At 35.7% G+C, this 25,900-nt stretch overlaps 1 protein-coding gene across 4 annotated transcripts in view; it reads left to right on the top strand.

Moving 5' to 3' along the window:
- The window catches only part of LOC123590305 (coiled-coil domain-containing protein 7-like), a 135,103-nt gene that overhangs the window by 42,763 nt on the left and 66,440 nt on the right, over positions 1–25,900 (top strand). For 3 of the 4 annotated variants that reach the window (XM_045463314.1, XM_045463313.1, XM_045463316.1), the window contains 5 exons: positions 1,033–1,053; positions 1,386–1,418; positions 11,029–11,195; positions 13,014–13,075; positions 14,146–14,202. In XM_045463314.1, the coding sequence (XP_045319270.1) occupies positions 1,033–1,053; positions 1,386–1,418; positions 11,029–11,195; positions 13,014–13,075; positions 14,146–14,202 (340 nt within the window). The remainder of the gene's footprint in view (positions 1–1,032; positions 1,054–1,385; positions 1,419–11,028; positions 11,196–13,013; positions 13,076–14,145; positions 14,203–25,900) is intronic. The other variant, XM_045463315.1, reaches the window with a different exon arrangement.

The raw sequence follows: 25,900 nt of genomic DNA on the forward strand, positions 1-25,900 counted from the left end.
AACTAAAAATATTTCTCTTCAGACATGGATATTTATTTACTTTGGTATTTTTTGTTGAGGATCTCAGCCCTTTTTGCTTAGATTTTTGATTTCTTATTATTTAGCACAGTGATTCTCAAACTTTAGCATGCAATGGAATCAATTGTAGGGCCAGTTAAAGCACAAATTGCTGGCCCTACTCCCAGAGTTTTTGATTCAGTTGGCTGGGATGTGGCCTAAGAATTTATATTACTAACAAATATGATTGTTTAGGTGATGCTGATGCTCTTGGTTTGGGGACTACACTTTTTGAACTATTGATTTAGTGTTAGTATGGCAAAAAAAATTTTTAGACTAGTCTGATTTTTCACTTAAGTAACTTTTTTTTCCTGCCCTAATGAATGTAGTAATTTTTTTTAACAATGTAATTCAGAACTTTTATCTGGATGTGATAGAATGGGCTTTTGTGTGTGTATTTCAAATGTAATCATTTAAACATTATATTTTCTAAGTGGTAAATATTAGTATTTAGGATTGTGTGATTCATTTTGGATATTCAGTTTCTGTCACAGTCTCCCAAACCAGTTGTATGCATTTCCTATTAAAAATATCAAGTAGTAATATAATATTTTGTATCTCAATTTTTAGGCCCTTCAACAGAACAAGTTTTACTGAAGAGATAATGTTCTTATGATAATGCTTTTCATTATTATCCTCTATGCTTTATGAAAAAATCTCTTCCAAGAGGAATCTTAATTTTATTCCTTATTTATATTAACTAATATATGAAATAAAAAATGTACATTATTTTTGGGTATCATACTATATATCTATAATGGTAGACAGTTTTCTAGAACTGAGTTGTCTATGCATGATGTACTAAAAACTATATCTGTAATTATAAAAATGTTACCTTGGATTGTAGATTTACAGTTTTATTTTAATAATTTGTATATTTTTCTTATTGAAAATTATAGAGAATTAAATAGTTTATCATATAACATAGTGAATAACTTTATATTTAAATGTTTTAATTAAAACTTTATTTTCCAGATTTTGGAATCTCTTTTTAAGGTATGTTCAATATATTACAGCTTAAGCCTACTGAAATTATAATACAGAAATATACACTAATGAAGAAGAGGTTTCTAAGTTTTGAGGAAGTAAAAAGAACTCCCAAACTTGCAACTATATAAATTTTAAAATGTTATATTCCAGTTGTATGTTGCATTAGCCCCATTCTGAACCCTAGGATAAATGATGTTTGGTTCATGGCTAATATTTGATAGATGAAGTACACACACACACACACACACACACACACACACACACACCTGTACCCACCCACATGTTTGAATAACTTGTCAATAAGTATTTCTTTCTTTCTTTCTTTCTTGTTTTTAAAGTGGTTTCAGCTACAGGTCAATCAGATGGAGGAGGTAAGTATAACATTTCTTAATTGTGAATTAAATTGATATTTTGTCTCATTTGAAAATCAATTTGAAATTAGTTAAGATTTTTTGAATAACTATTGTTTATAATCTTTTGACTTAGGTAGAGAAGGAACTAAAGGTTAGAATAAAATGTTTCTCCTTGATTACACACTACATTCCTGCATGTATCTGAGATGCTCTGAGTTTGACACATTCTTTCTCTTAAAAATAAATAATGGAAATTTAATTATCATTCTTTCCTAATTTATGTAAAAGAGTAAGTGACAAGGAAAAACTTATATCAGCTTAAACTTTTCTCCTGTATTTAAAAAACATGTATGATATTATAATATGCTTACTTATAAAATTTTATATTGGTTTTATTTAAATTTAATGGTATTTTCATGATTTTTTTTATACTTTAGATTTTCAGATGTTTTATGACCATTTTGAAAACTATTGGTCTCTAACCTTAAGGGTATTTAATTCCATTTTGGGAAAAACTTTATGCTGTTTTTTTTAAGTTTATTTATTTATTTTGAAAGAGAGAGAGGGAGCATGAGTGGAGGAGAGGAAGAGAGAGAGAGGAAGAGAGAGAATCCCAAGTAGGCTCCACACTGTCAGTGCAGAGCCAGATGTGGGGCTTGAACCCACGAACTGTCAGATCATGACTTGAGCTGATGTTGGATGCTTAACCGACTGAGCCACTCAGTCATCCCCAGGAAACTCATTCTTGAACTAAAAATTTCTGACTTATCAATTATTGCTTTAAATACTATTCTGGCCATTCTTTGACTTCATCAAGACTACTGGTTCATTCATTCCTTTACCTTCCTGCAGTATTTTTTACTTATTTTTCTTTTTAGCTTAGATAGTAGGTACTTAATCACAGTGAATTTCTTAACTTCCTAATATTGTTTACCTCTTTCTCTTTTCATTGCATTTGTCTAACAAAACTTAAACTTGAATAAATGCAAATATTTACTTTTTGGGCCTTTAGCTTAGTTGTAAAACAATGATGAAGAAAGTGACATGATTATTCAGACATAATTATTTCGAATATTACCTGGCAATTCTATTGCATTTCTGAAATGAATTTCAATCCTTTTCAGCCATCATCTCAAACCTATATTCCCTCAGTCCCATTTTCATTTACACTCTCAACGAGTCACTTGAAATGCCTGATATATAAGCCACTGGTTAGAACTCCTAAATTACCAGTTTATTTAAATTCATGCTCATTCACTCCTCCTTTCTTCTTATTAAACAAATATTGTTCCTCTTCTTACATAAGACTCATTCTTTTACTTGTTTTGGATCTTATCTTAAGAAATTGATTAATCATTCTCACATATTAAACTTTTCCTAACCAATTGTGTTCTTCCTTTCAGGTTTTAAATATACTCATGTCTCTCTAATTTGATGCCACATTCCCTCCAATTACTGGCCTATTTCTTTTTTGCCCTTCATAACCAATCTTTAAAAAAAACTGTATGCAAATTTACTCATAAGGGAAATAGTTATTACATTACTGTTGGGTGACTCAGTTGGTTAAGCATCTGACTTCGTCTCAGGTCATGATCTCATGGTTCATGGGTTTGAGCCCCACGTTGGGCTCTGTGCTGACAGCTCACAGCCTGGAGCCTGCTTTGGGTTCTGTGTCTCCCTCTCTCTGTCCCTTCCCTGCTCACGCTCTGTCTCTCTCTCTCACTCTCAAGAATAAATAAACATTAAAAAAATTATTGTTTTTTTTTTAAATAAAGGCAAAATCAAAGATTTATAAAAGGGAGGAGAGAAAAAGCCTTGAAGATAGTTGAGGAACAATAAAACTAGTTGAGTCTTTTATAAAAAAAATTATTAGCTGATAAATTGGCATCTAGTGAAGAGGTTAATCTGGATGTTCTCTCCTTGAAAGAGCCAAGTAGGGCTATCAAAAATAATCGGAGTTTTTGCGGATTTTCTATAAAAACTTAACAGTTTAGCTGAGGGCCATACTTTGAAACTTCAGAGCTCATTTTTTTGGCATCAATTTATTATATATACTCTTTTCTTCCAAAGCATTTCTCAGCCTACCCTGATTAGATTCTCTCTCCATAATAAAGAAAACATTCTGTTTGGTTCTATGAAACTTTTATATTGTCAAATTCAATAGGAATTTTCTTTACCTTAGCTATACTTGACATTGTCAATCATTTCGTCATTTTTAAAACACTATTTCTTTGACTTTTGTGAATTATGCTTTCTTGGCTACTGTTTTACCTCTTTAGCTGTTTCCTTTTTAGAACCACCTTTATTTTATAACCAATAAATATTTGAGCGCCTTGAGATTTCATTCTATATCCTCCTTTTTTTTTCTTTACTTTAAACTTACCCCCTAGGCGACCACAACTGGTTTTTCAATTTAAGTGTTACGTTTATACTGATAATTTAGAAATGTACACTTCTTGCTCAAAATCATCCTCTGAACTCCAGATGGGTATATAATTGCCTACTAGACTATTTCACCTCACACCCAATGGATCAAAACCAATAATTTTTTTACCCTTAAACTTACACTTCTTCCAGTGTTCCCTGTCTCAGTGAATGGTAGTAATATCTATCCAGTTGGGTAAAACAGAAGTGTGGCGATTAACCTTGACAACTTGATTTCTTAATATTCAATACATTCCTGAGTCCTTTTGATTTTATGTCCTAAATAGCTTTCATATATGTTGGTCTTTCTCTGTATCTACTATTTACACTTTAGTGCCAGTTACCATCATTTCCAGTATTTCTGAAATCCTGGTGTATGCATTCATATTCACAAGGAGGAACCTTTAGTATAGAACTAAATTTCTGATCTAGAATTCCAAATTTTTCAGTTTTTAAATCCATAATTATTATGAATAATTAATAAATTTGGTGTGTATTAGATACATTGCCAATGTGTTTGTATTATCTTATGACTTTTGATGAATGGTTTCTTAAATATGTTTGATGGATCATGTTTAAATATTACCCAAGATACCTGTTCCAAATGCCCATTTCAGAACTCCACGTCAGAGTTCCTGAATTTAAGTTCTTTTTGTATGTGTATAGGTTAGCAATATGCCTTTTTAATAGGAATTCTTTAAAAAATTTTTTTGTTCTTTATTTTTGAGAGAGAGACAGTGAGACAGAGTGCGAGTGGGGGAGGAACAGAGAGAGGGAGACACAGAATCCAAAGCGGGATCCAGGCTCTGAGCTGTCAGCACAGAGCCTGACATGGGGCTCGAACTCATAAACCACAAGATCATGACCGGAGCCAAAGTTGGATGCTCAACTGACTGAGCAACCCAGGCACCCCTTAATAGGATTTCTTAGAGGATTATTATGTATACTAACATTTGAGAATCTTGGAATAATCTTGTTTTTATTGCTGACACATTTTATTGATTGTACATGCTGGTGAGGCTAATGCCTGCGGTCATGTTACATCAACAGAGATACATGTTGAAGCCTTCAGAATGTGTGGTAAGCTGCACTAGAGAAATGTAGGATTAGCACATAGGCTATGTGTTTCAGAGCTGTTCTGCTGGAACCTGTGCCAAGTAGGTGTCTTTGATGAAATCTTGTAGCTGATAATCTCATTGTCTATTCCATATTCCTTTGGTTCTGTGATATCATCTCTTCTCCCAGAAAGGACTCATGTTTAAATTGAATTCTTAACAGGAAATGCAATGTATCAGTTAGGGTCTAATCAAAAGATAAAAACTACACTGTAATTTGAATAGGTAAAGTTCAACATAAAGAATTACTAATATAGGAGAATCCCAACCAAGAGGTAAAGGCAACTCTAAAGAATATAGGGATAGAAGATATAAGGAACAGCCTCTATTGATAGGATGGAAGCAAAGTACTTAAAGAAGGAACAAATCTTAATACCCGCATCCTTACCCTGTCCCTAACCCAGGGCTAAGGTCCAGAACTTGTGAAGAAGGAGCAGCTGTCATCACTGAGTTTTCTGGGGTGCCATACTGGTGGAACCAGGACTTACTGGGAAGCTGGTCATAAGGGTGATACATTGGGAAGCCATCCTCTCTGGTACTGGGGAAAGCCATCTTCTGGAGAGGTGCTGTTCCTTTTGCTGTCTCCAATGGTGGTATGCTGGAAAGATTTCTGAAGGGGTTTCTGCACTGGTAGATTTTGTAAGAAGTTCTAGGAGAAGCTGCCTGAGGGAATGAGCCATGCCAGGGACCTTGTGAGGAAGACACCTATGGGGTGGTGCTATTGTAACTTTTTGGAGGTGAGCTCTACTAGGTATACTATGCAGTGCCCTAGGATTAAGCAGAGAGAGATGACAGAACTAGGAAGAAACCTACTTCTTTTTGTAGTGTCTAGAACCCTCCATTGATAAAGGTTAACATGCTACCTGTCAGAAATGTTCCACTATTGTAAGCACAGCAATGAAGAATGGATTTTTAATTAAAAAAATTTTTTTAATGTTTATTTATTATTGAGAGACAGAGAGAGACAGAGCATGAGCAGGGGAGGGGCAGAGAGAGGAGGAGACACAGAATCCTAAACAGGCTCTAGGCTCTGAGCTGTTAGCACAGAGCCTGACTGTGGGCCTCAAACTCGCAAACCGCAAGATCATGACTTGAGCTGAAGTCAGATGCTTAACCAACTGAGCCACCCAGGTGCCCCGATTTTTAATTTTTTTTAAGTTTATTTATTTTGAGAAAGAGAGAGAGAGAGGGAGAGAATGAGAGAATGAACAGGGGAGGGGCAGAGAGAGAGGGAGATAGAGAATCCCAAGCAGGCTCCACACCATCAGTGCAGAACACGATGTGGGGCTCAAACCCATGAACTGCAAGATCATGACCTGAGCTGAAATCAAGAGCTAGTTATTTAACCGACTGAGCCACCCAGGCATCCCTAATTTTTTTTAATGTTTATTTGTTTTTGAGAGAGACAGAGTGTGAGTGGGGGAGGGGCAGAGAGAGAGGGAGACAGACTCCGAAGCAGGCTCCAGGCTCTAGGCTCTGAGCTCTCAGCACAGAGCTCAACGTGGAGCTCAAACCCACGAACTGTGAGACCGTGACCTGAGACGAAGTCAGACGCTTAAACTGACTGAGCCACCCAGGTGCCCCAAGAATGGATTTTTATTTTATTTTATTTTTTATTATTTTTTAGTACAATATATTTTATTATATTATTATGAAGCCCTTGTTTTACCAGCCTATTCAGTGGAGACAGCAAAACTGGACAGTCAAGCTTTTGAAGATATGTAAGAATCCTCTTTTTAAAAAATGTTTATTTAAATTTTATGAATTCTTTATTTTTTTAATTTATTTTTTTAAAATTTATTTATATAATGTGTTCTTATCTTATTTGGCCATTCTTTATATATAATTTATTGTCAAGTTAGCTAACACACAGTGTATACAGTGTGCTCCTGACTTCAGGGGGAGATTCCTGTAATTCATCACTTACATACAACACCCAGTGCTCATCCCAACAAGTGCCTTCCTCAGTGCTCATCACCCATTTTTCTCACCCACCTAACCCCCCCACCCCCATCAACCCCCAGTTTGTTTTCTGTATTTAAGAGTCTTATGGTTTTCCCCCCTCTCTGTAACTATTTTTTTTTCTTTCCCTTCTCCCATGGTCTTCTATTAAGTTTCTCAGATTCCACATATGAGTGAAAACATGGTATCCATCTTTCTCCTGACTGACTTATTTCACTTAGCATAATACCCTCCAGTTCCATCCATGTTGTTGTGAATGGCAAGATTTCATTCTTCTTCATTGCTGAGTAGTAGTCCATTGTATATGTACACCACGTCTTCTTTTTCCATTCATCAGTTTATGGACATTTGGGCTCTTTCCATAATATGCTATTGTTGATAGTCCTGTGGTAAACGTTGGGGTACATGTGCCCCTGTGAATCAGCACTCCTCTATCCTTTGGATAAATTCCCAGTAGTGCAATTGCTGGGTCATAGGGTAGTTCTATTTTTAATTTTTTGAGTAATCTTCACACTGTTTTCCAGTTTGCATTCCCACCAACAGTACAAGAGGGTTCCCATTTCTCCACATTCTTGCCAACATGTGTTGTTTCCTGAGTTGTTAATTTTAGCCACTCTGACTGGTGTAGTTTTGATATATATTTCCCTGATTATTAGTGATGTTGGACATCTTTTCATGTGTCTGCTAGCCATCTGGAAGTCTTCTTCGGAAAGTGTCTATCACATCTTCTTCTCTGGAATAAGTTTCATCCTTCTTCACTGGATTACTTGTTTTTGGATGTTGAGTTTGGTAAATTCTTTAAAGATTTTGGATACTAACCCTTTATCTGATGTGTCATTTGCAAATATCTTCTCCCATTCCACTGGTTGCCTTTTAGTTTTGTTGATTCTTTCCTTTGCTGTGCAGAAGCTTTTTTTTTTTTTTTTTTTTTTTTTTTATCGATGAGATACCAATAGTTCATTTTTGCTTTTATTTCCCTTGCCCTCAGAGACATGTCAAATAAGATGTTGCTGTGGCCGCGGTCAAAGAGGTTGTTGCCTGTTTTCTCCTCTAGGGGTTTTGATGATTTCCTGTCTCACGTTTAGGTCTTTCATCCATTTGAATTTATTTTTGTGTATTGTGGAAGAGAATGTTCCAGTTTCATCCTTCTGCATGTTGCTGTCCAGTTCTCTCAGAATCTTGCTAAAGAGACTATCTTTTTTCCATTGGATACCCTTTCCTGCTTTGTCGAAGATTAATTGGCCATACATTTTTGGGTCCAGTTGTGGGTTTTCTGTTGTATTCTATTGGTCTATGTGTCTGTTTTTGTGCCAATACCATACCGTCTTGATGACTACAGCTTTGTAGTACAGGCTAAGGTCTGGGATTGTGATGCCTCCCCCTATGTTTTTCTTTTTCAACATTACTTTGGCTTTTCAGGGTCTTTTCTGGTTGCATACAAATTTTAGGATTGTTCTAGCTCTGAGAAGAATGCTGGTGCTATTTTGATTGTGTATTGAATGTGTAAATTGCTCTGGGTAGTATGGACACTTTAACAACATTTGTTCTTGCAATCCATGAGCAGGGAATATTTTTCCATTTCTTTGTGTCTTCAATTTCTTTCACAAGTGTTCCTTAATTTTCAGAGTACAGATCCTTTACTTCTTTGGTTAGGTTTATTCCCAGGTATTTTATGGTTCCTGGTGCAATTGTAAATAGATCAGTTTCTTTATTTCTCTTTCCAATGCTTCATTATTGGCGTATAGAAATGAGACCGATTTCTGTACATTGATTTTATATCCTGCAAGTTTGCTGAATTCACGTACCAGTTCTAGCAGCTTTTTGGTGAAGCCTTTTGGGTTTTCCATGTAGAGTATCATGTCATCTGCAAAAAGTGAAAGGTTGACTTCTTCTTTGCCAATTTGGATGCCTTTTATTTCATTTTGTTGTCTGTTGTAGCTAGGACTTCCAACACTATGTTAAACAACATTGGTGAGGGGCACCTGGGTGGCTCAGTCGGTTAAGTGTCTGACTTCAGCTCAGGTCATGACCTCATGGTTTGTGAGTTCAAGCCCTGCGTCAGGCTCTGTGCTGACAGCTCAGAGCCTGGAGCCTGCTTCAGATTCTGTGTCTCCTTCTCTCTCTGCCCCTCCCCAACTTGTGCTCTATGTCTCTCAAAAAATAAATAAATGTAAAAAAAATTAAAAAAAAAACAACATTGGTGAGAGTGGACATCCCTGTCATTTTCCTGACCTCAGGGAGAAAGCTCTCAATTTTTCCCCATTGAGGATGATATTCGCTGTGGGCTTTTCATATATGGCTTTTATGATGTTAAGGTATGTTCCTTCTATCCCAACCTTTTGGGGGTTTTCATAAAGAAAGGATGCTGTATTTTGTCAAATGTTTTTTTCTGCATCTACTGACAGGATCATATCATTCTTATCCTTTCTTCTATTAATGTGATGTATCACATTGATTGATTTGAAAATATTGAACCAGCCCTGTAGCCCAGGAATGAATCCCACTTGATCGTGGTGAATAATTCTTTTTAATATACTGTTGAATGCAATTTGCTAGTGTCTTGTTGAGAATTTTTACATCCATTTTCATCAGAGATATTGGCCTGTAATTCTCCTTTTTTGTGGGGTCTCTGTCTGGTTTGGGAATCAAGGTAATGCTGGCTTCATAGAATGAGTCCGGAAGCTTTCCTTCTGTTTCAATTTTTTGGAACAGCTTGAAAAGGATAGGTATTAACTCTGCTTTAAATGTCTGGTAGAATTCCCCTGGGAAGCCATCTGGCTCAGGACTCTTATTTATTGGGAGATTTTTGATAACCGATTCAATTTCTTTGCTGGTTATGGGTCTGTTCAGATTTTCTTTCTTCCTGTTTGAGTTTTGGCAGTGTGCGGATGTCTAGGGCTTTGTCCATTTTCCGGGTTGTCCAGTTTGTTGGCATATAATTTTTCATAGTAAGAATGAATTTTTAAATGAGAGTTAATAAATTGTTAACTGTGGCTGATTGCTACATCACTTTTTAGATCCATTTATGATGGTTTTAGATTCCATTTATGATTTGGCAATGTATCTTATATACCAAATTATGTCCTCTCTTTGGGATCGTGCCTTTGTCCATAGAGTTTCCATACATCTCTTCCAGTTGTCCTGTATCCCCCAGTTTCAGACTTCCAGAACATTGCCCAGTGTTTACTTCTTGCCGTTATGTCCTAATTCCATTTCAAGTAGCCATTACTAAAATGTCTCTTTTAAATTCCCATTGCTAGAATTTCTCTTTGCTAAGTTTTAGGACTATGCCTTGACTACTATTACTTTTTTTTTTTTCTTTTTAGCTTTCCCTCACATCATAAGGGTCAGAGGTATATATGTGGGTGGATCTCTGCTATTCTGAATTTTGTTTTTTACCTCCATTGCTACTCTGATTGCTTATGTCTCCACATATTAGCTGTTTGATATTTCTTTCATTTTTTTTATTTTTTATTTTTGTTTGTTTTGTTTTTTTGGATGGGGGGGGCACTCATCTTGATGAAGTTTCTTTAAATAGACTTATTGTCTAGAATACCAGTTATGATCTGTCATCTTATTCTATGGATCCTACTGATTCTCCTCACTGCTCATTATTCTGTAGCTTGGTCTGTTCAAAAAGTCTTGAGACATCCAAATGGGTCTCAGTTTTCCACATACAGATGGAAGAATGCCAGTTTCATAGACTTATATATTAACTTCTGGGAGTTAGTAGTAGAAAGTATTGCTTTTGAGAGCAAATTACTGTATTTCCATATTTATCACAGGTAAGAGTATTCTTAAAAAGGATTTTGGGAAATCAATTACTTTAGAATTCTCTTGTAAATATTTTGAATTACCGTTAATTATTCTGCTACAATTGTTATTGAACTTGCTTAAAATTCTCATATATTAAGGATTTGAGTTTTGACATGTAAAAGTCAACACTTAGCTATAATTCTGTTGCTAGATAATTACTCTTAAATTATATTTATAAAATATTATTATTTCATTGTAGTTATAGATAAAATATAAAAATTATTTAACTTGTAAATAAAATGATGACATTTCTTTGAGATATAGTTGCAAAATGGGTATTTCCTAAGTAACTGGCTAATTTTATGTTTTAGATAAGCAAAGATCAAAATTTTTTAGAAACAGAGTTTCCAGCACCTGACAAAACAGTCACTTTAAGCCTTGCACAAGTAGTAAAGCAGGTGCAAAAACTAGAAGAACTGAAAAATCGTCTTAAACAAGAGTCTTTATACTCCTTGAAAGCCTTACTGTCTAAACCCAAGTAAGTAAAATATAAGAGTTAATAGAATTCAAAACAATAAGAGTGGGTATAAAGTAGTAACAAATGTAATGGTTCAGATATTGTGCTGTATGTAGTTTCTAAATCATATCAAATTGTCTACTCAGCTTGCTCCTATTTGAAATTTTTGACAGTTTGAAGTGGCACCGGCAAATCAGTAGTCACTGGTCACATCTAGCTACTAAAATTGAAATTCAGTTCAATTTAATTAAAAAGTCAATTCTGCAGTCATACTACCCATATTTCAAATGCTTAGTAGCCACATGTGGCTGTTGCTAGAAAATTCTGTTGGAATGGCTGGCTTAAATATCTGGCTTTTAAAATATTCTCTCAGTTTGATTAGGTAGCTTCTATAGTAAATAGGAAACTAAGGTAAAGTTATTTATGAACAGCATCATTAAAAATTTCATAGGGACAGGGATATGTTCTAAAGAAAAATTCTCTACTTTCTAGTTGTGGAAAGCCTTTTTTTTTGACAGATGGGAGAAAGATTCAAATGATTGATTACAATGATACTCCTATTATCTGACTTTTGATATTTGAGGTTTATCTGTCTTGAATATAATAGATGACTAAATTATTATCATGGAATACCTTTTGGGACTTTTTTTTCCTATCTCACATAGTTACTTTTTTTGTGTGTGGTGAAAACACTTTAAGATTCACTCTTAGCAAATATGAAGTATACATTAATATTGTTAACTGTAAACAGCATGCTATACATTAGATGTCTGACATATTCAACTTTTGTTATTTTGTTATTTTATTTTTTATTTTAATTCCAGTATAGTTAACATACATCATTATATTAGTTTCAGGTGTACAATATAGTGATTTTGCAGTTCCATACTGGTGCTTATCATGACAGATGCCCTCCTTAATCCCCATCACCTATTTTACCCATCCCTCCTCTCACTTCCCCTCTTACAACCATCAGTTTGTTCTCTATAATTAAAAGTCTGCTTTTTAATTTGTCTTTCTAGCTTTCCCCCCTTTTTCCCATTTTTTTTGTTTCTTTTTTTTAAAGTTTATTTTGAGAGAGAGTGTGAGTGGGGGAGGGGCAGAGAGGGAGAGAGGATCCCAAGGGGCTCCATGATGTCAGTGGGGTGCCTGATGTCAGTGGGGTGCCAGTCTTACCAACTGGGAGATCATGAACTGAGCTGAAATCAAAAGTCAGACTCTTAACTGACTGAGTCACCCAGGGGCCCCTGTTTTGTTTCTTAAATTCTACATATGAGTGAAATCAGAGGGCACTGGGGTTGCTCTTGGCAAGAAGGCAGGGCAAACAGCCTGTGGACATACAGTGTGGAAACAGTGATCTGAAGAGCACTACTTTCTGAGATATGTACTCTAATATCCCAATTTTAATAGATGAAGAAACTAAAAGTCAGAGGCATTAAATAACTTACCCAAGGTCATATAATTAGTAAGTGGGAAAGACAAGTTTTGAGCCAAGCAGCTTGTCTCTAGAACTTGTGCTCTTAACAATTTCACCATTAAAAGAAATATCCTATTTTTATTTAATTTACTTTTGCTATTTTTATTAAGATTGTTGTTGATATACCTAATTATATTCATGGGATACATAGAATTTTTAGAATTACATAATGTGACTTTTATACTTATTTGCTTGGTACTAATTAATTTACCTTACTGTCTGTGAATAAAAGTTAAAAAATATGTTAAATTTTATTTTACAAACTGTATAATATCTAGAGCATATATTCTATTTATTAAGTGTAATTTAAACTCTTATTCTTTGATAATAAATACATGTTGTATTTATTGAAATTTAAACAGGCATAGTGAAAATTTACCAGGAGCATTACAAAGTTATGAAGCCATACAGCAGATAATTGAAGGTGATAATATTTTATACATGTTTAGCATTATAAGTTTTTCTATATTACATTAACATTTGAGACTTAGTTTAAAAATTTATATCCATAAAATTATATAATAGTAAATTTAAAGATATATTCAATAGTGAGTTTGATATTTTCAATAAAAGTTTTTATGTTTCAGATTCTGGGAGTTGTACAAAACGAATAAACCTTGGTTGTTACCACCATAAAATACACAATGCAGTAAGGACACAAGCACATTATGTATCATTTTAATATAGTGTAATACATGAGAATGCATGATAAAGGTTATGTGTAGTTTTCAGTGAATCCACAGAGAGCCAGTTTGTTCAACCTGAGGGAGTTGGAAAGATTTTATGCAACTGTAAAGGACAAAGGATCCTTTACATAATAGGATCTAGTCAAATGAAGAAGGGAGATAATCTGGTTTTTTACGAAGAAGACCTAGTATGAGCAAAGAGCATGAATAGGGAATTGCAAGTGGAATGGTATTAGAATTTGAAGCTAGAAGGTAGGGATAAGGTAAGAGAGAGGCTAGTCAGAGGGATTGGATGTTGTGCTAGGGAACTTTTTTTTCCTCGTATATACTAGGGAATCACTGAAGACTTTTTGTAAGAAAGTGACATTGTTGGATTTAATTGTAGACAGATTATTCTGACCACATTGTAGAAGCTATATTTGGGGACTAGGTATAGGGAAGGGAAGTTATTGCTGTGTTTTAGATGTGTGATAAGTTCTTATATGAGAGCATAAATAAACAAGAATAGGGGTAGATTTGAGATAATTTACTGGTAAAATTGGGAAAACTTGATGATTAGATATGAAAGGAAGGGAGATTAAATCATGGTAACCTTAATTAAAAGAATGTAAGAGGAACAAGTGTTGTTGAGAAAATGATGAGTTTATATTACTCCATTGTTATATACATTCATTCAGATATTACCATTTGGTGCCTGATTGGGAGGCTTTCCACTGTTGGGAGCTCTATTGTTTTTCTTAGAGTTTTCTTTAAACTCAATATGTATAATTGATATATTAAACATATGACAAATTTACTATTATTTCAGAATTCATAAAAACCCACCCAACTAAAGAATTTATAGATGTTTCTGCAACTGATCCACGTAAGTTTCCACTCATTTAAACATTATTGTGTTAACAACTTCTGTCAAGTGCATCAATTTCTATAGTTTTCTATAATTTAAAGTTATTATTAAAGTAATAACATAGAGTCCCTGGAGTTTGGAGCCATACAGTTGAACTATCAAGCAAGTATTGAAATTCCTAATTAAGGCTACATGCTACAAAAAATAGACTCATTTTTGAGGACAGAGGATTTAAAAACAATTTTTTTAATGTTTGTTTATTTTTGAGAGAAAGAGCATTAGCAGGGGAAGGGCAGAGAGAGGGAGACACAGAATCCAAAGCAGGCTCCAGGCTCTGAGCTGTCAGCACAGAGTCAGACACAGGGCTCAAACTCATGAACCTTGAGATCATGACCTGAACCGAAGTCAAGCACTTAACCGACTGAGCCACCCAGGCACCCCAAGGGATGGAGGAGTTTTGGTTGCTATTAGAGTATGCTGCTGACATGTTTCAGGCGAACAGCAATAAACTTAAAAGGTCATTTGTAGATTTTGTTTCTGTGAATTATAGATCATCTCATATGCACTAATTCTTTGATAACAGCTGAGTACCAATTGGTTCATGAATATAAAGAGCTGCTAGAACTGCTCTGTTGAACTTCTGACTACTTATCAACAGAAAGGAGAAATTACCTTGCTTATGTCAAGATACTAGAAAGAATTTTGAAACAATGATGTAATATGTGCTGTAGAGTACAATTTATATTATAAGTTAGAAAATAAAACTTGCATAGAAAAGGTTGACAGGAATCCTGTTCTCTTTCCACTTCGGCTTTAAACCCTAGTGTTGCCATATTTAAACCAAAGGCTTTAATTCAACAGTGATTAATTCTACAGCTTGATTCTACAGTGCTCCCAAATTCTGTAGAGACCTTTGATCCAAAAGTCCTGACTGACTACATGAGTAGAAAGCTATCTAGAGCTTTGGAGTGGGTAGTGAAAGTTTCTTTTTACATCCAGGAAAACTCTCTGCACATCTCTAGGGCTGTCTTTCTGAATCTGTGCAGCTGTCTTCTCTCTAATATTGTGTCCTGTGAATTCTAGCTGCTTTGGGCTTCCAAAAATCTAAACTTTGTCTCTGAACCCCAGGAGAGCAGTAGGCTCTGGGTCCCCCTTCCTTATGCTGTAGCCTGGAAACTTCAGGAAGTAAGATGGGGTTATCAAAGGGCTCTGTTCCTTTCTTTTCCTTCTGCTTGTTTTCCAATGTCTGAATATTGCTGTTTTACATATTTTCCCCCAAGATTTTAATTGGCTTACGGTGAAAGAATAATTCTAGTCCCTGATGCTCCTTCATGGACAAAAACAGAAGTCTCTATGCCCACATATAGGCTGATTGGAACACATCCTCTAACCACAAAACCAAAAGAATTAAATATAATAGAAGTGTTACTGATTACTTAAAAATGTTCTCCTTTTGTCTGTCTCTGTCTCTTCATTTATTTAATTGAGGTATAATTGACATACATTACATTAGCTTCAAGTGTGTGATATTTGTATAATTTGCAAGATGATCATCACAATAAATCTAGTTAGATTACAAGAATTTTTTGTTCTTGTGATGAGAACTTTCAAGATCTACTCTCTTAGCAAGTTTCAAGTATGCAATACAATATTACTAACTATAGACACCATCTGTACATTACATCCCATAACTTACTTATTTCATAACTGGAAGTTTGTACCTTTTGACCTCTTTCACCCATTTTTCCCACCCCACCTCCATCCCCCATTCAACATACATATATACATGTTCAACACACATACATGTTCTGTGTATCTATGAGCTATCTTTTTCCATGACAGCTGCCTCAGTCCCTGGGCTCCTTTAGTATAAATATGCTTTCTCTCAGTATTATTCAGTTTTACTTGTATATGCTCTCTTTTTCTGCTAAGTGTACCCTTTTCATATTCTCTGGCCAAACTTTATTCTATTCCCATTCTCTAAATTTGATATCATAGCCTAATCAACAAGGCAAAAGTTATCTTTGTATTCCACTCTGTGTTTATACTATTTAACTTTGATATTGCTTCATTTCATAATTAATGAAATTTATTTCTTTACAGCAGTTTTAGGTTTATGGAAAACTTGAGCATAAAGTACAGAGTTCCCATATACCCATTCTCTGCTGCCTACTCTCTGCACAGTTTTATTAACATTTTTCATTAGTGTGCTACATTTGTTAAAATTGATGAACCAATACAATATTAATACAATATTATTAATTAAATTCCAAGCTTACATTGGGTTCAATCTTTGTGCTATAGAGTTCTATAGGTTTTGACAAATGTATAATGTCATGTATCCACCATTACAATATCATACAGACAGGTTTCACTGCCTTGCATCACATGTTCTACCTATTTATTTCTCCCTCCATCTACCTGAGTCCTTGGCAATCATTGATCTTTTTGATGTCTCTGTAGTATTGCCCTTCCAAGTATGTCATATATTTGGACTCATACAGTCTTTCTTTTTACTTAGCAGTGTGCATTTAAATTTCCTTCTTAATGATTTTTGTGGTTTTATAGTTGATTTTTTTTTACTAATGAATAATAATCCATTATATGGATGTACCATAGTTTGTTTAATCCATTCATCTACTGAAGGACAACTTGGTTGCTTCTAAGTTTTTGCAATTAAAGAAAAGCTGCTAAAAGATTATTTTGTGTGTGTGTGTATACATGTTTTTCAGCTCATTGGGGTGAATACCAAGGAGTGCAGTTGCTGGATCATATAGTAAATGTATGTTTAGTTTTTTAAGAAACTGCTAAACCGGGGCGCCTGGGTGGTGCAGTCGGTTGAGCGTCCGACTTCAGCCAGGTCACGATCTCGCGGTCCGTGAGTTCGAGCCCCGCATCGGGCTCTGGGCTGATGGCTCAGAGCCTGGAGCCTGTTTCCGATTCTGTGTTTCCCTCTCTCTCTACCCCTCCCCCGTTCATGCTCTGTCTCTCTCTGTCCCAAAAATAAATAAACGTTGAAAAAAAAAATTAAAAAAAAAAATAAAAATAAAATAAAAAAAAAAGAAACTGCTAAACCATCTTGCAAAGGCACTGTATCATTTTGTATCCCCACCAGCAATGAGAATAAGAATTCCTATCGTCCTATATCTTTGTCAACATTTGGTGTTATCAGAATTTTGGATTTTAGCCATTCTAAAAGTTTTTAGTGGTGTCTCATTGCTCTAATTTGTAATATCTGATGTTGAGATTTTTTTCATACTTTTTTTTGCCATCTTTGGTGAGGCATTTGTTCAGATCTTTTACTAATTTTAAAAATTTATTTATTATTTATTTATTAAAGTTTATTTATTTGTTTTGAGAGATACAGAGACAGTGTGACTAGTGGAGGGGCAGAGAGAGAGGGAGAGAGAGAGAGAATCCCAAGCAGGCTCCACACTATCAGTGCAGAGCCCAAAGCAGGGCTCAAACTCATGAAACTGCAAGATCATGACCAGAGCTCAAGTTGGACGCTGAACTGACTGAGCCACCGAGACACCCCTAAAATGTTTTTATTTAAATTCAAGTTAATTTCACTCTTATGTGGGTCCTGAGAAACTTAACAGAAGACCATGGGGGAGGGGAAGGGAAAAAAAAAGTTAGAGAGGGAGGGAGCCAAACCATAAGAGACTCTTAAAAACAGAATAAACTGAGGGTTGATGGGGGGTGGGAGGGAGGGGAAAGTGGGTGATGGGCATTGAGGAGGGCACCTGCTGGGATGAGCACTGGGTGTTATATGGAAACCAATTTGATAATAAATTTCATATTAAAAAAATAAATTCAAGTTAACATACAGTGTAGTGTTGGTTTCAGGAGTAGAACCCAGTGATTCATCACTTACGTATAACACCCAGTGCTCATACCAACAAGTGCCCTCCTTTATACCCATTACTTGTTTAGCCTGTTCCCCACCCATCTCCTCTCCAAAAACCCTCAGTTTGTTCTCTGTATTTAAGAGTCTCCTATGGTTTGCCTCCCTCTGTTTTTATCTTGTTTTTCCTTCCCTTTCCCTGTGTTCATCTGTTGTGTTAAATTCCAAATATGAAATCATAAAAATTGTCTTTCTCTGCCTGACTTATTTCACTTAGAATAACATACTCTAGTAGTTCTGTCCTCACACCAGTCAGAGTGGCTAAAATAAAAAATGCAAGAAACAACAGGTGTTGGCAAGGATGTGGAGAAAGGAGAACCCTCTTGCACTGTTGGTGGGAATGCAAACTGGTGCAGCTGCTCTGGAAAACAGAGTAGAGGTTACTCAAAAAATTAAAAATAGAACTAACTACCTTATGACCCAGGAATTGCACTACTAGGAATTTATCCAAAGGATACAGGAGTGCTGATTCATAGGGGCACATGCACCCCAATGTTTATAGCAGCTCTATCAACAATAGCCAAAGTATGGAAAGAGCCCAAATGTTTATCAACTGATGAATGGATTAAGATGTGGTATATATACACAATGGAATTCTACTCAGTGATGAAAAAGAATGAAATCTTGCCATTTTCAACAACGTGGATGGAACTGGTGGGTATTATGCTAAGGGAAATAAGTCAGAGAAAGATGGATATCATATGATTTCACTTATATGTGGAATTTAAGAAACTTAACAGATGAATATATTTGTATGGAACCACAAAAGAGCTTGAATAGCTAAAATAATCTTGAAAAAGAAAAGCAAAGCTGGAGGCGTCACAATTCTAGGCTTCAAGTTATATTAGAAAGCTATAGTGATCAAGGCAGTATGGTACTGGCACAAAACTAGGTCAGTGGAACAGAATAGAAAACCCAGAAATGAGTCCACAACTATATGGTCAACTGATCTTCAACAAAGCAAGAAAGAATATCCAATGGAAAAAAAATTCTCTTCAACAAGTGGTGTTGGGAAAACTGGACAGCAACACACAAAGAATGAAACTGGACCACTTTCTCACAACATAAACAAAACCAAATTCAAAATTGAACGTTTGGTTTTTTAACTCAATATTTACATTACATGAAAATAGTTTATATCTCCATTTTTAGGTCTTGGTTTTTTGCAATGTTTTATAGTTTTTAGAGAAAAGTTCTTGTAGTGTTTCATTAAATTTATCTGTAGGAGCTTCATTTTTTGGATACTAGTGAAAATGAAATTAGAAAAATATTTTTCCAAGTTGGAAGACTTATTATATATCTGTAATAGTTAAGATAGGGAAAGAAAGACAAGTAAGCCAACTGAATAGCATTGAAGCCCCAAATCAGACATAATGCATTTAGGTATGTGATATGTAACAAAGGTGGCATTACAGATAAGTTGAGAAAACATGGGGTTTTCAATAAGTGGTATTATGATAATTGATATGTATATGGGGAAAATAAAGTTGGAGCACTCCCTCATAGCATATTCAAAAATTAACTCCATGTCATTAAACACCTACATATGAAAGGCAAAAGTTTACATATTTTCTTGGATTATTTACAAGAATATCATTACTGTGTGGTAAGAGAATGGCTAGACATAAAAGTACCAGTCATAAGGGATAAATTTGATAAAATTGACTATGTTAAAATTAAAAATTTCTGTTTGTCAAGAGATACCATCAGGAAAATTTGAAATAAATCATAGTGGAAAAAGAGATTTTGATTACCTGAAACTGTTGAATGATTAGCATACAGAAGACATAAGGAATTGTTATAAATCCAGAAAAAATGACAATTATCTTTTGGATAAATAGGAATTTAACCAAATAATAAATCCAGATATCTAAGACCGAATAATCAAGGAATTGCAAACTAACCACAATGGGAAACTGTTTCATACCTCTCAAATTGTCAAAAATTAAAAAGTGTAACAATGTTAAGTGTTAACAAGGGTATATACCAACAGGAACTCTTCATACGCATAACTTTGAAAAATAGCTTTTCTTTAAGTTGCAGATGTGCATACCCTTAGACTCTTTTTTCATAGCCTTATTGATATATAATTGCATATAACATTGTATAAGTTTAAGGTAATCAAAATGATTTGATACACATATATTGCAAAATGCTTACTGCAATATGGGTAGTTTATTTATCCTGTATCTCTTATAATTACCATTTTGTTGTTGGTGTTGTTTTGGTGAGAACATTAAAACTCTACTCTCATCGCAGCTTTCAAGTATACAATACAGTATTAACTCCTGTCAGCATGTTGTATATTTGATTCTCAGAACTTATTCATATTATAACTGAAAGTGTGTACCCTTTGACCAACATCTCCCCATTTCCCCCATGCCACAGCTCCTGGAAACCACCATTCTATTCTGTTTCTTTTTCAATATTTTATATTCCACATGTAAGAGAGATCATATAGTATTTCTTTTTCTCTTTCTGAATTATTTCAGTTATCATAATGTCCTCAGGGTCCATCTGTGTTGGTCCATCTGTGTGTCACAAAGGGCATAATTTCCTTTTTTATGGCTGAATAATCTTCCATTGAATGTATATGTGTATGTACACACACACACACCCCCCTCACATTTTCTTCATTCATTCATCTGTCTATGGACTTCTAGATTGTTTCCATGTGTTGGCTATTGTAAATAATGCTGCAGTGGGTGTGGGAGAGCAGATGTCTCTTTGAGACAGTGATTTCATTTTATTTGGATATATACCTAGAAGTAGGATGGCTGGATCATACAGTAGTTCTATTTTTAATTTTTTGAGGGACCTCCATACTGTCTTCCATTGTGGCTATGCCAGTTCACATTCCCACCAACAGTACACAGTGTTCCTTTTTCTGCACACCTCACCAACAACTGTTACCTCTTGTCTTTTAGATAATAGACATTCTGACAGGTGTGAGATGATATCTTACTGTTGTTTTGATTTACATTTCCCTGATGTTTAATGTTGTTGAGCACATTTTCAAGTACCTGTTACCATTTGTATGCCTTTGGAAAAATGTCCATCCAGGTATTCTGTCCATTTTTATTGGATTAAAAAAACATATTTTGGATATTAACTTCTTACCAGATATATGGTTTGCAAACATTTTTCCCTTTCTATAGCATGCCTTTTCATTTTGTTGATGTTTTCCTTTGCTGTGCAGGAACTTTTTAGTTTGATGTAGTCCCACATTTTCTTGTTTATTTATTTCACGATATTTTTCAACTCCAAAATTTCTATTTTTTAAATGACTTATATGTTTGTTGACTGTCTCATTTTTCTCTTGTATTATTTTATCTACATCATGAAATTGCTTATATGTGTTCTCTTGTAGCTCTATGGGCATCTTCAGAAAAATTATTTTGAGTTCTTTGTTGGGCAAGTCCTATATCTTTATTTCTTTGGGGCCAATTACTGGGGATTTACTATATTCTTTTGGTGGAGTCATGTTTTCCTGATTCTTTGTGGTTCCTGTATTCTTGCATAGTTGTCTACACATTTGAAGAAGCAGTTAGCTGTTTTAGATTTCATGGACTGAGTTCAGTAAGGAAAGATCTTCAACTGCAGGTGGGGGGATGCTGAAGAGTGTCATGACCCATGTCTAGTGGTGTGGGGCAAATGAGGGGGCATGTGGCAGAACCAGGTCTCAAGTATTGTGATTTGCCAGCTCAAGCCATTTCAGCCCACAGCATCAACAATTTCATGGTCTTTGGCAAATATTACAGGGGTCTGCAGAGACTTCAGAGGCTCTTGAGGTCCTTAGCATTGTTTCTAGGGTCAACTGCAAGGGACCAGAGCAATCAGTGATTTGGCCAGCGCTGGTGGTATACACAATCTTGGCCAAGGGCCTCAGCAGGTGTGTGTGTAGTGGCAGTGGCCAGTTGTAAAAACATAGGTAGCAGTGGGGGCCAGGGAAGACATCCAGGGCTAAGCCAGTTGTGGGCACACAGATAGCTTGGGGAACCTGACTGTCTGTGTGCACTACTATGGCTTCTGGGTTTTTTATAGCCATACAGCACTGGAGGCTGGTAATAGGCTAGGGGTCTGTGGATAAATAGTTGGAGGGTTTAGCTACAGGTGAATGCAGTGGTGCAGGACAGTGACAGAAGACAGAGCCTCCTCTACAGAGGCCTGCAAACAGCTGCCAAGATTTGGCTATTGGCAGTGCTCTTCTATGACTGCATAGTCTCCCTCTGGGCATGTGCATGGCAGTAGAGGCTGGTGATGGGTTGAGTTGGAAGCATGCAGATGTACGAATGGAGGGGCTAGCCCTGAATGAGCATATGGTGGTGGATGTTGGCCACGGGGATCTAGGCTGGTATTTTGCACTCCCATAGCCACACAGTCTTAGGTTTGCTGCTTGTGTGGTTCTTGGGCTCCAGTGGTGGTGGTAGTAGGTGTGTGTGGTGGGGACTGGGGGGAGGCGTTAGCCATTGCAAATACCTGTGGGACAAAATCCAGTGAAATTTGCGGGGTGTTCTCAGTGGCTGTGCTGGCCATTGGTTTCTTCAGTGATGAAAGCTGCTGTGGTCATCTGTGGAGCAGGTCACGGAACTACAGTCATTCACATCTGTGTGCTTATATTGGTAGGACCTGCTCTTTTTCCTTGTTCCTAGCTGTATTTATATGTCCCAGCTTTATCTGTCTCTGGGTGGGGTGAAACCTAAGCAGATCCTTTATGGAGTGGAGGAAATGCTAACCCAACTCTCTTTTTACATGCCAGGGGAATTCTTTCTATCTGGGAAGTCCCAGTTTGGTGCTAAGTAATGATGGCTTGGGGGATAGGATGATGTAGGCAAAAAGAAGCTTTTATTCCTCTCATTTTAAAGCAGTTAATTTTTCTCAAGTTTTTTTGTTTCAGTGTGTGGCTAAAGTTTTTTAAGTGGACTCTGGAACTCTCCCTGAGTTGTTTTCATTCATGGAAAACTTTTTAATGGTTGATCTTTGTGGAAGCATGGAAGCGGGGTCTCCTACTCTGCCATTTGATACATGTGAAAGAATTTTCATACCAAGTTTTTTTTTTTTTTGTAGCAGCCCCCAAATTGAAGATCCTAAATATTTGTAGAGTAGGGTGGATAAACAATTGTGGTTTATTTGTGGAGTGGAAAATCTTATCATAATGAAAAATTTTAAAATAGCTACTCAGAATACCATTAACTTTTGAAATGTGATATTGATTGAAAGAAGCAAGTCATAAACACGGAGTGCTTTCATTTGTTATAAATTAAAATCTGGGAAAATATGTTGGTTAAGGATATTAAAAAATATAGAAAAGATATAAAGATGAGGAAAAAAAACAGGATAGTAAGTTGAAGGAAAGGGTTGTGAATAGGGAGGGACACATAAAGAGCTTCTAGGATATTGGCAATCCCAGATATCCAGTTATTGATCTTGAGTGGTGGTTTGGTGGATGCTTGCTTTGTAATTATTCATTAAAATGTAAATATATTTTTATGTATGATTCAGTAAGCATGATTATAAAATATAAAATAATACTAAGGGGATTAATTTCTTTTTTTTAATATGAAATTTATTGTCAAATTGATTTCCATACAACACCCAGTGCTCATCCCAACAGGTGCTCTCTTCAATACCCATCACCTACCCTCCCCTCCCTCCCACCCCCCCATCAACCCTCAGTTTGTTCTCAGTTTTTAAGAGTCTCTTATACTTTGGCTCTCTCCCACTCTAATGTCTCTTTTTTTTTTTTTTTTTTCCTTCCCCTCCCCCATGGGTTCCTGTTAAGTTTCTCAGGATCCACATAAGAGTGAAAACATATGGTATCTGTTTTTCTCTGTATGACTTATTTCACTTAGCATAACAGTCTCCAGTTCCATCCACGTTGCTACAAAAGGCCATATTTCATTCTTCTCATGGCCAAGCAGTACTCCATTGTGTATATAAACCACAGTTTCTTTATCCATTCATCAGTTGATGGACATTTAGGTTCTTTCCATACTTTGTCTATTGCCAATAGTGCTGCTATAAACATTGGGGTGCATGTGCCCCGTACATCAGAATTTTTGTATCCTTTGGATAAATACATAGTAGTGCAATTGCTAGGTCATAGGGTAGATCTATTTTTAACTTTTTGAGGAAGCTCTATACTGTTTTCCACAGTGGCTGCACCAGTTTGCTTTCCCACCAGCACTATAGCATTCTATTTTATGGTTATGTATTAATTTATAATTCTCCCATAGATGTTCATATAGGTAATTCCTATATTTCTGTTTCTATAGGGAGTAACTCCTGTTAGCATATTTGTATAAACATAAACATGGAAACAACATGCATTTTTAGGACTGGCTAAATGAATTATGGTCCATTCATAGCAATGGCTTTTAAGTAGAAAAACTTTTTTAAAAATAAATATTTTTTAAAACTTTAAAAAATAGAATAGCATTTAAAAAGAATAGCTTTACATAAACTCTTAAAGACATTTTCCTTGAGATTTAAGGGGATACAAGATAAAAGCATTTTAATTTATATTTTACCCCATTTTTATAATCCATCTATGTATATGAATCCTAGATGCTATCTCTTAGAACTCGTCCAAAGAGGAAAAAAACTATCCATTGATAAGTGATATTCATTAAATATTAATAATTTTTATCAATTCATTAATAAGATACAACAGCTTTTATAAAAGAGATGAAAGGAGTCCCCCTTCCTCCCCAATATGCAGCTAAATCTCCTGTTACCATTTTAACTACCTCAAGCTTACCTCACAGGCCACCTTGTTAACCAGGGTACTCTTCTCAGGAAGAGGATCTTCACTGGAACATGTCGGTAAGACTTAGAAATGGAGGTGACTGGCTGGCTCAGTCAGTAGAGCATGCAACTCCTGATCTTGGGGTTGTGAGTCTAAGCCCCACATTGGGTGTAGAGATTATTATTATTATTAAAAATAAAAAAAAATCTAAAAAATAAAAGAAATGGGTTTCCTGATTTTTTTTTTTTTGGTTTTCAAATTATTAATAATAAGAACTTGAAGAATAACAATTGGTTGATTACTCAAGCTATTCCACCTGGTAATGGAAACATACTATTACCATCCACAGATTCTATGATACTGGGTAGAAATTCCTGGGTAGAAATTAGTAGAGTCACAGATGGGGGCCTGTCTTAGTTTGGACTGCTCTAACAAAATACCACAGATTGAGTGGCATAAACAACAGAAATTTATTTCTCACGATTCTGAAGGCTGAGAAGTCTGAGATCAGTGTTCCAGTATGGTTGAGTTCTGGTGAAAGCCTTCTTCCTGGTTTGCAGATGGCTCTTTTCTTGCTGTATCCTCAAATGATGGAAAAGTAGAGAAAGTAAGCAGACTCTGTTGTCTCTTATATCTCATATGCCTACTGATTTAATTACCTCTCAGAGGCCCCACCTCCAAGTCTCATCATATTGGAGATTAGAGTTTGAACAGATGAATATTGGCCCATAGCAGGGCCTATTCTCCCTCTTGTGAAGTGTGATGGAAATAACAGTTTGTGTTCTTTATAATCCTTTACCATATCCAGGGCATAATTTTACATCACACCCTATACTATTAGCAAATTAACCTTAAAAAGTCATATGGTAGGGGCACCTGGGTGGCTCAGTCGGTTGAGCATCCAACTCTTGATTTTGGCTCAGGTCATGATCTCACAGTTCATGGGTTTCAGTCCCATGTCGAGCTCTGTGCTGACAGTGTGGAGCCTGCTTGGGATTCTCTCTCCCTTTCTCTCTGCTCTTCCCCTGCTTGCACGCTGTCTGTCTCTCTCAAATAAATAA

Source organism: Leopardus geoffroyi, chromosome B4 (assembly GCF_018350155.1).
Source record: "Leopardus geoffroyi isolate Oge1 chromosome B4, O.geoffroyi_Oge1_pat1.0, whole genome shotgun sequence".
Lineage (NCBI taxonomy): Eukaryota > Metazoa > Chordata > Mammalia > Carnivora > Felidae > Leopardus > Leopardus geoffroyi.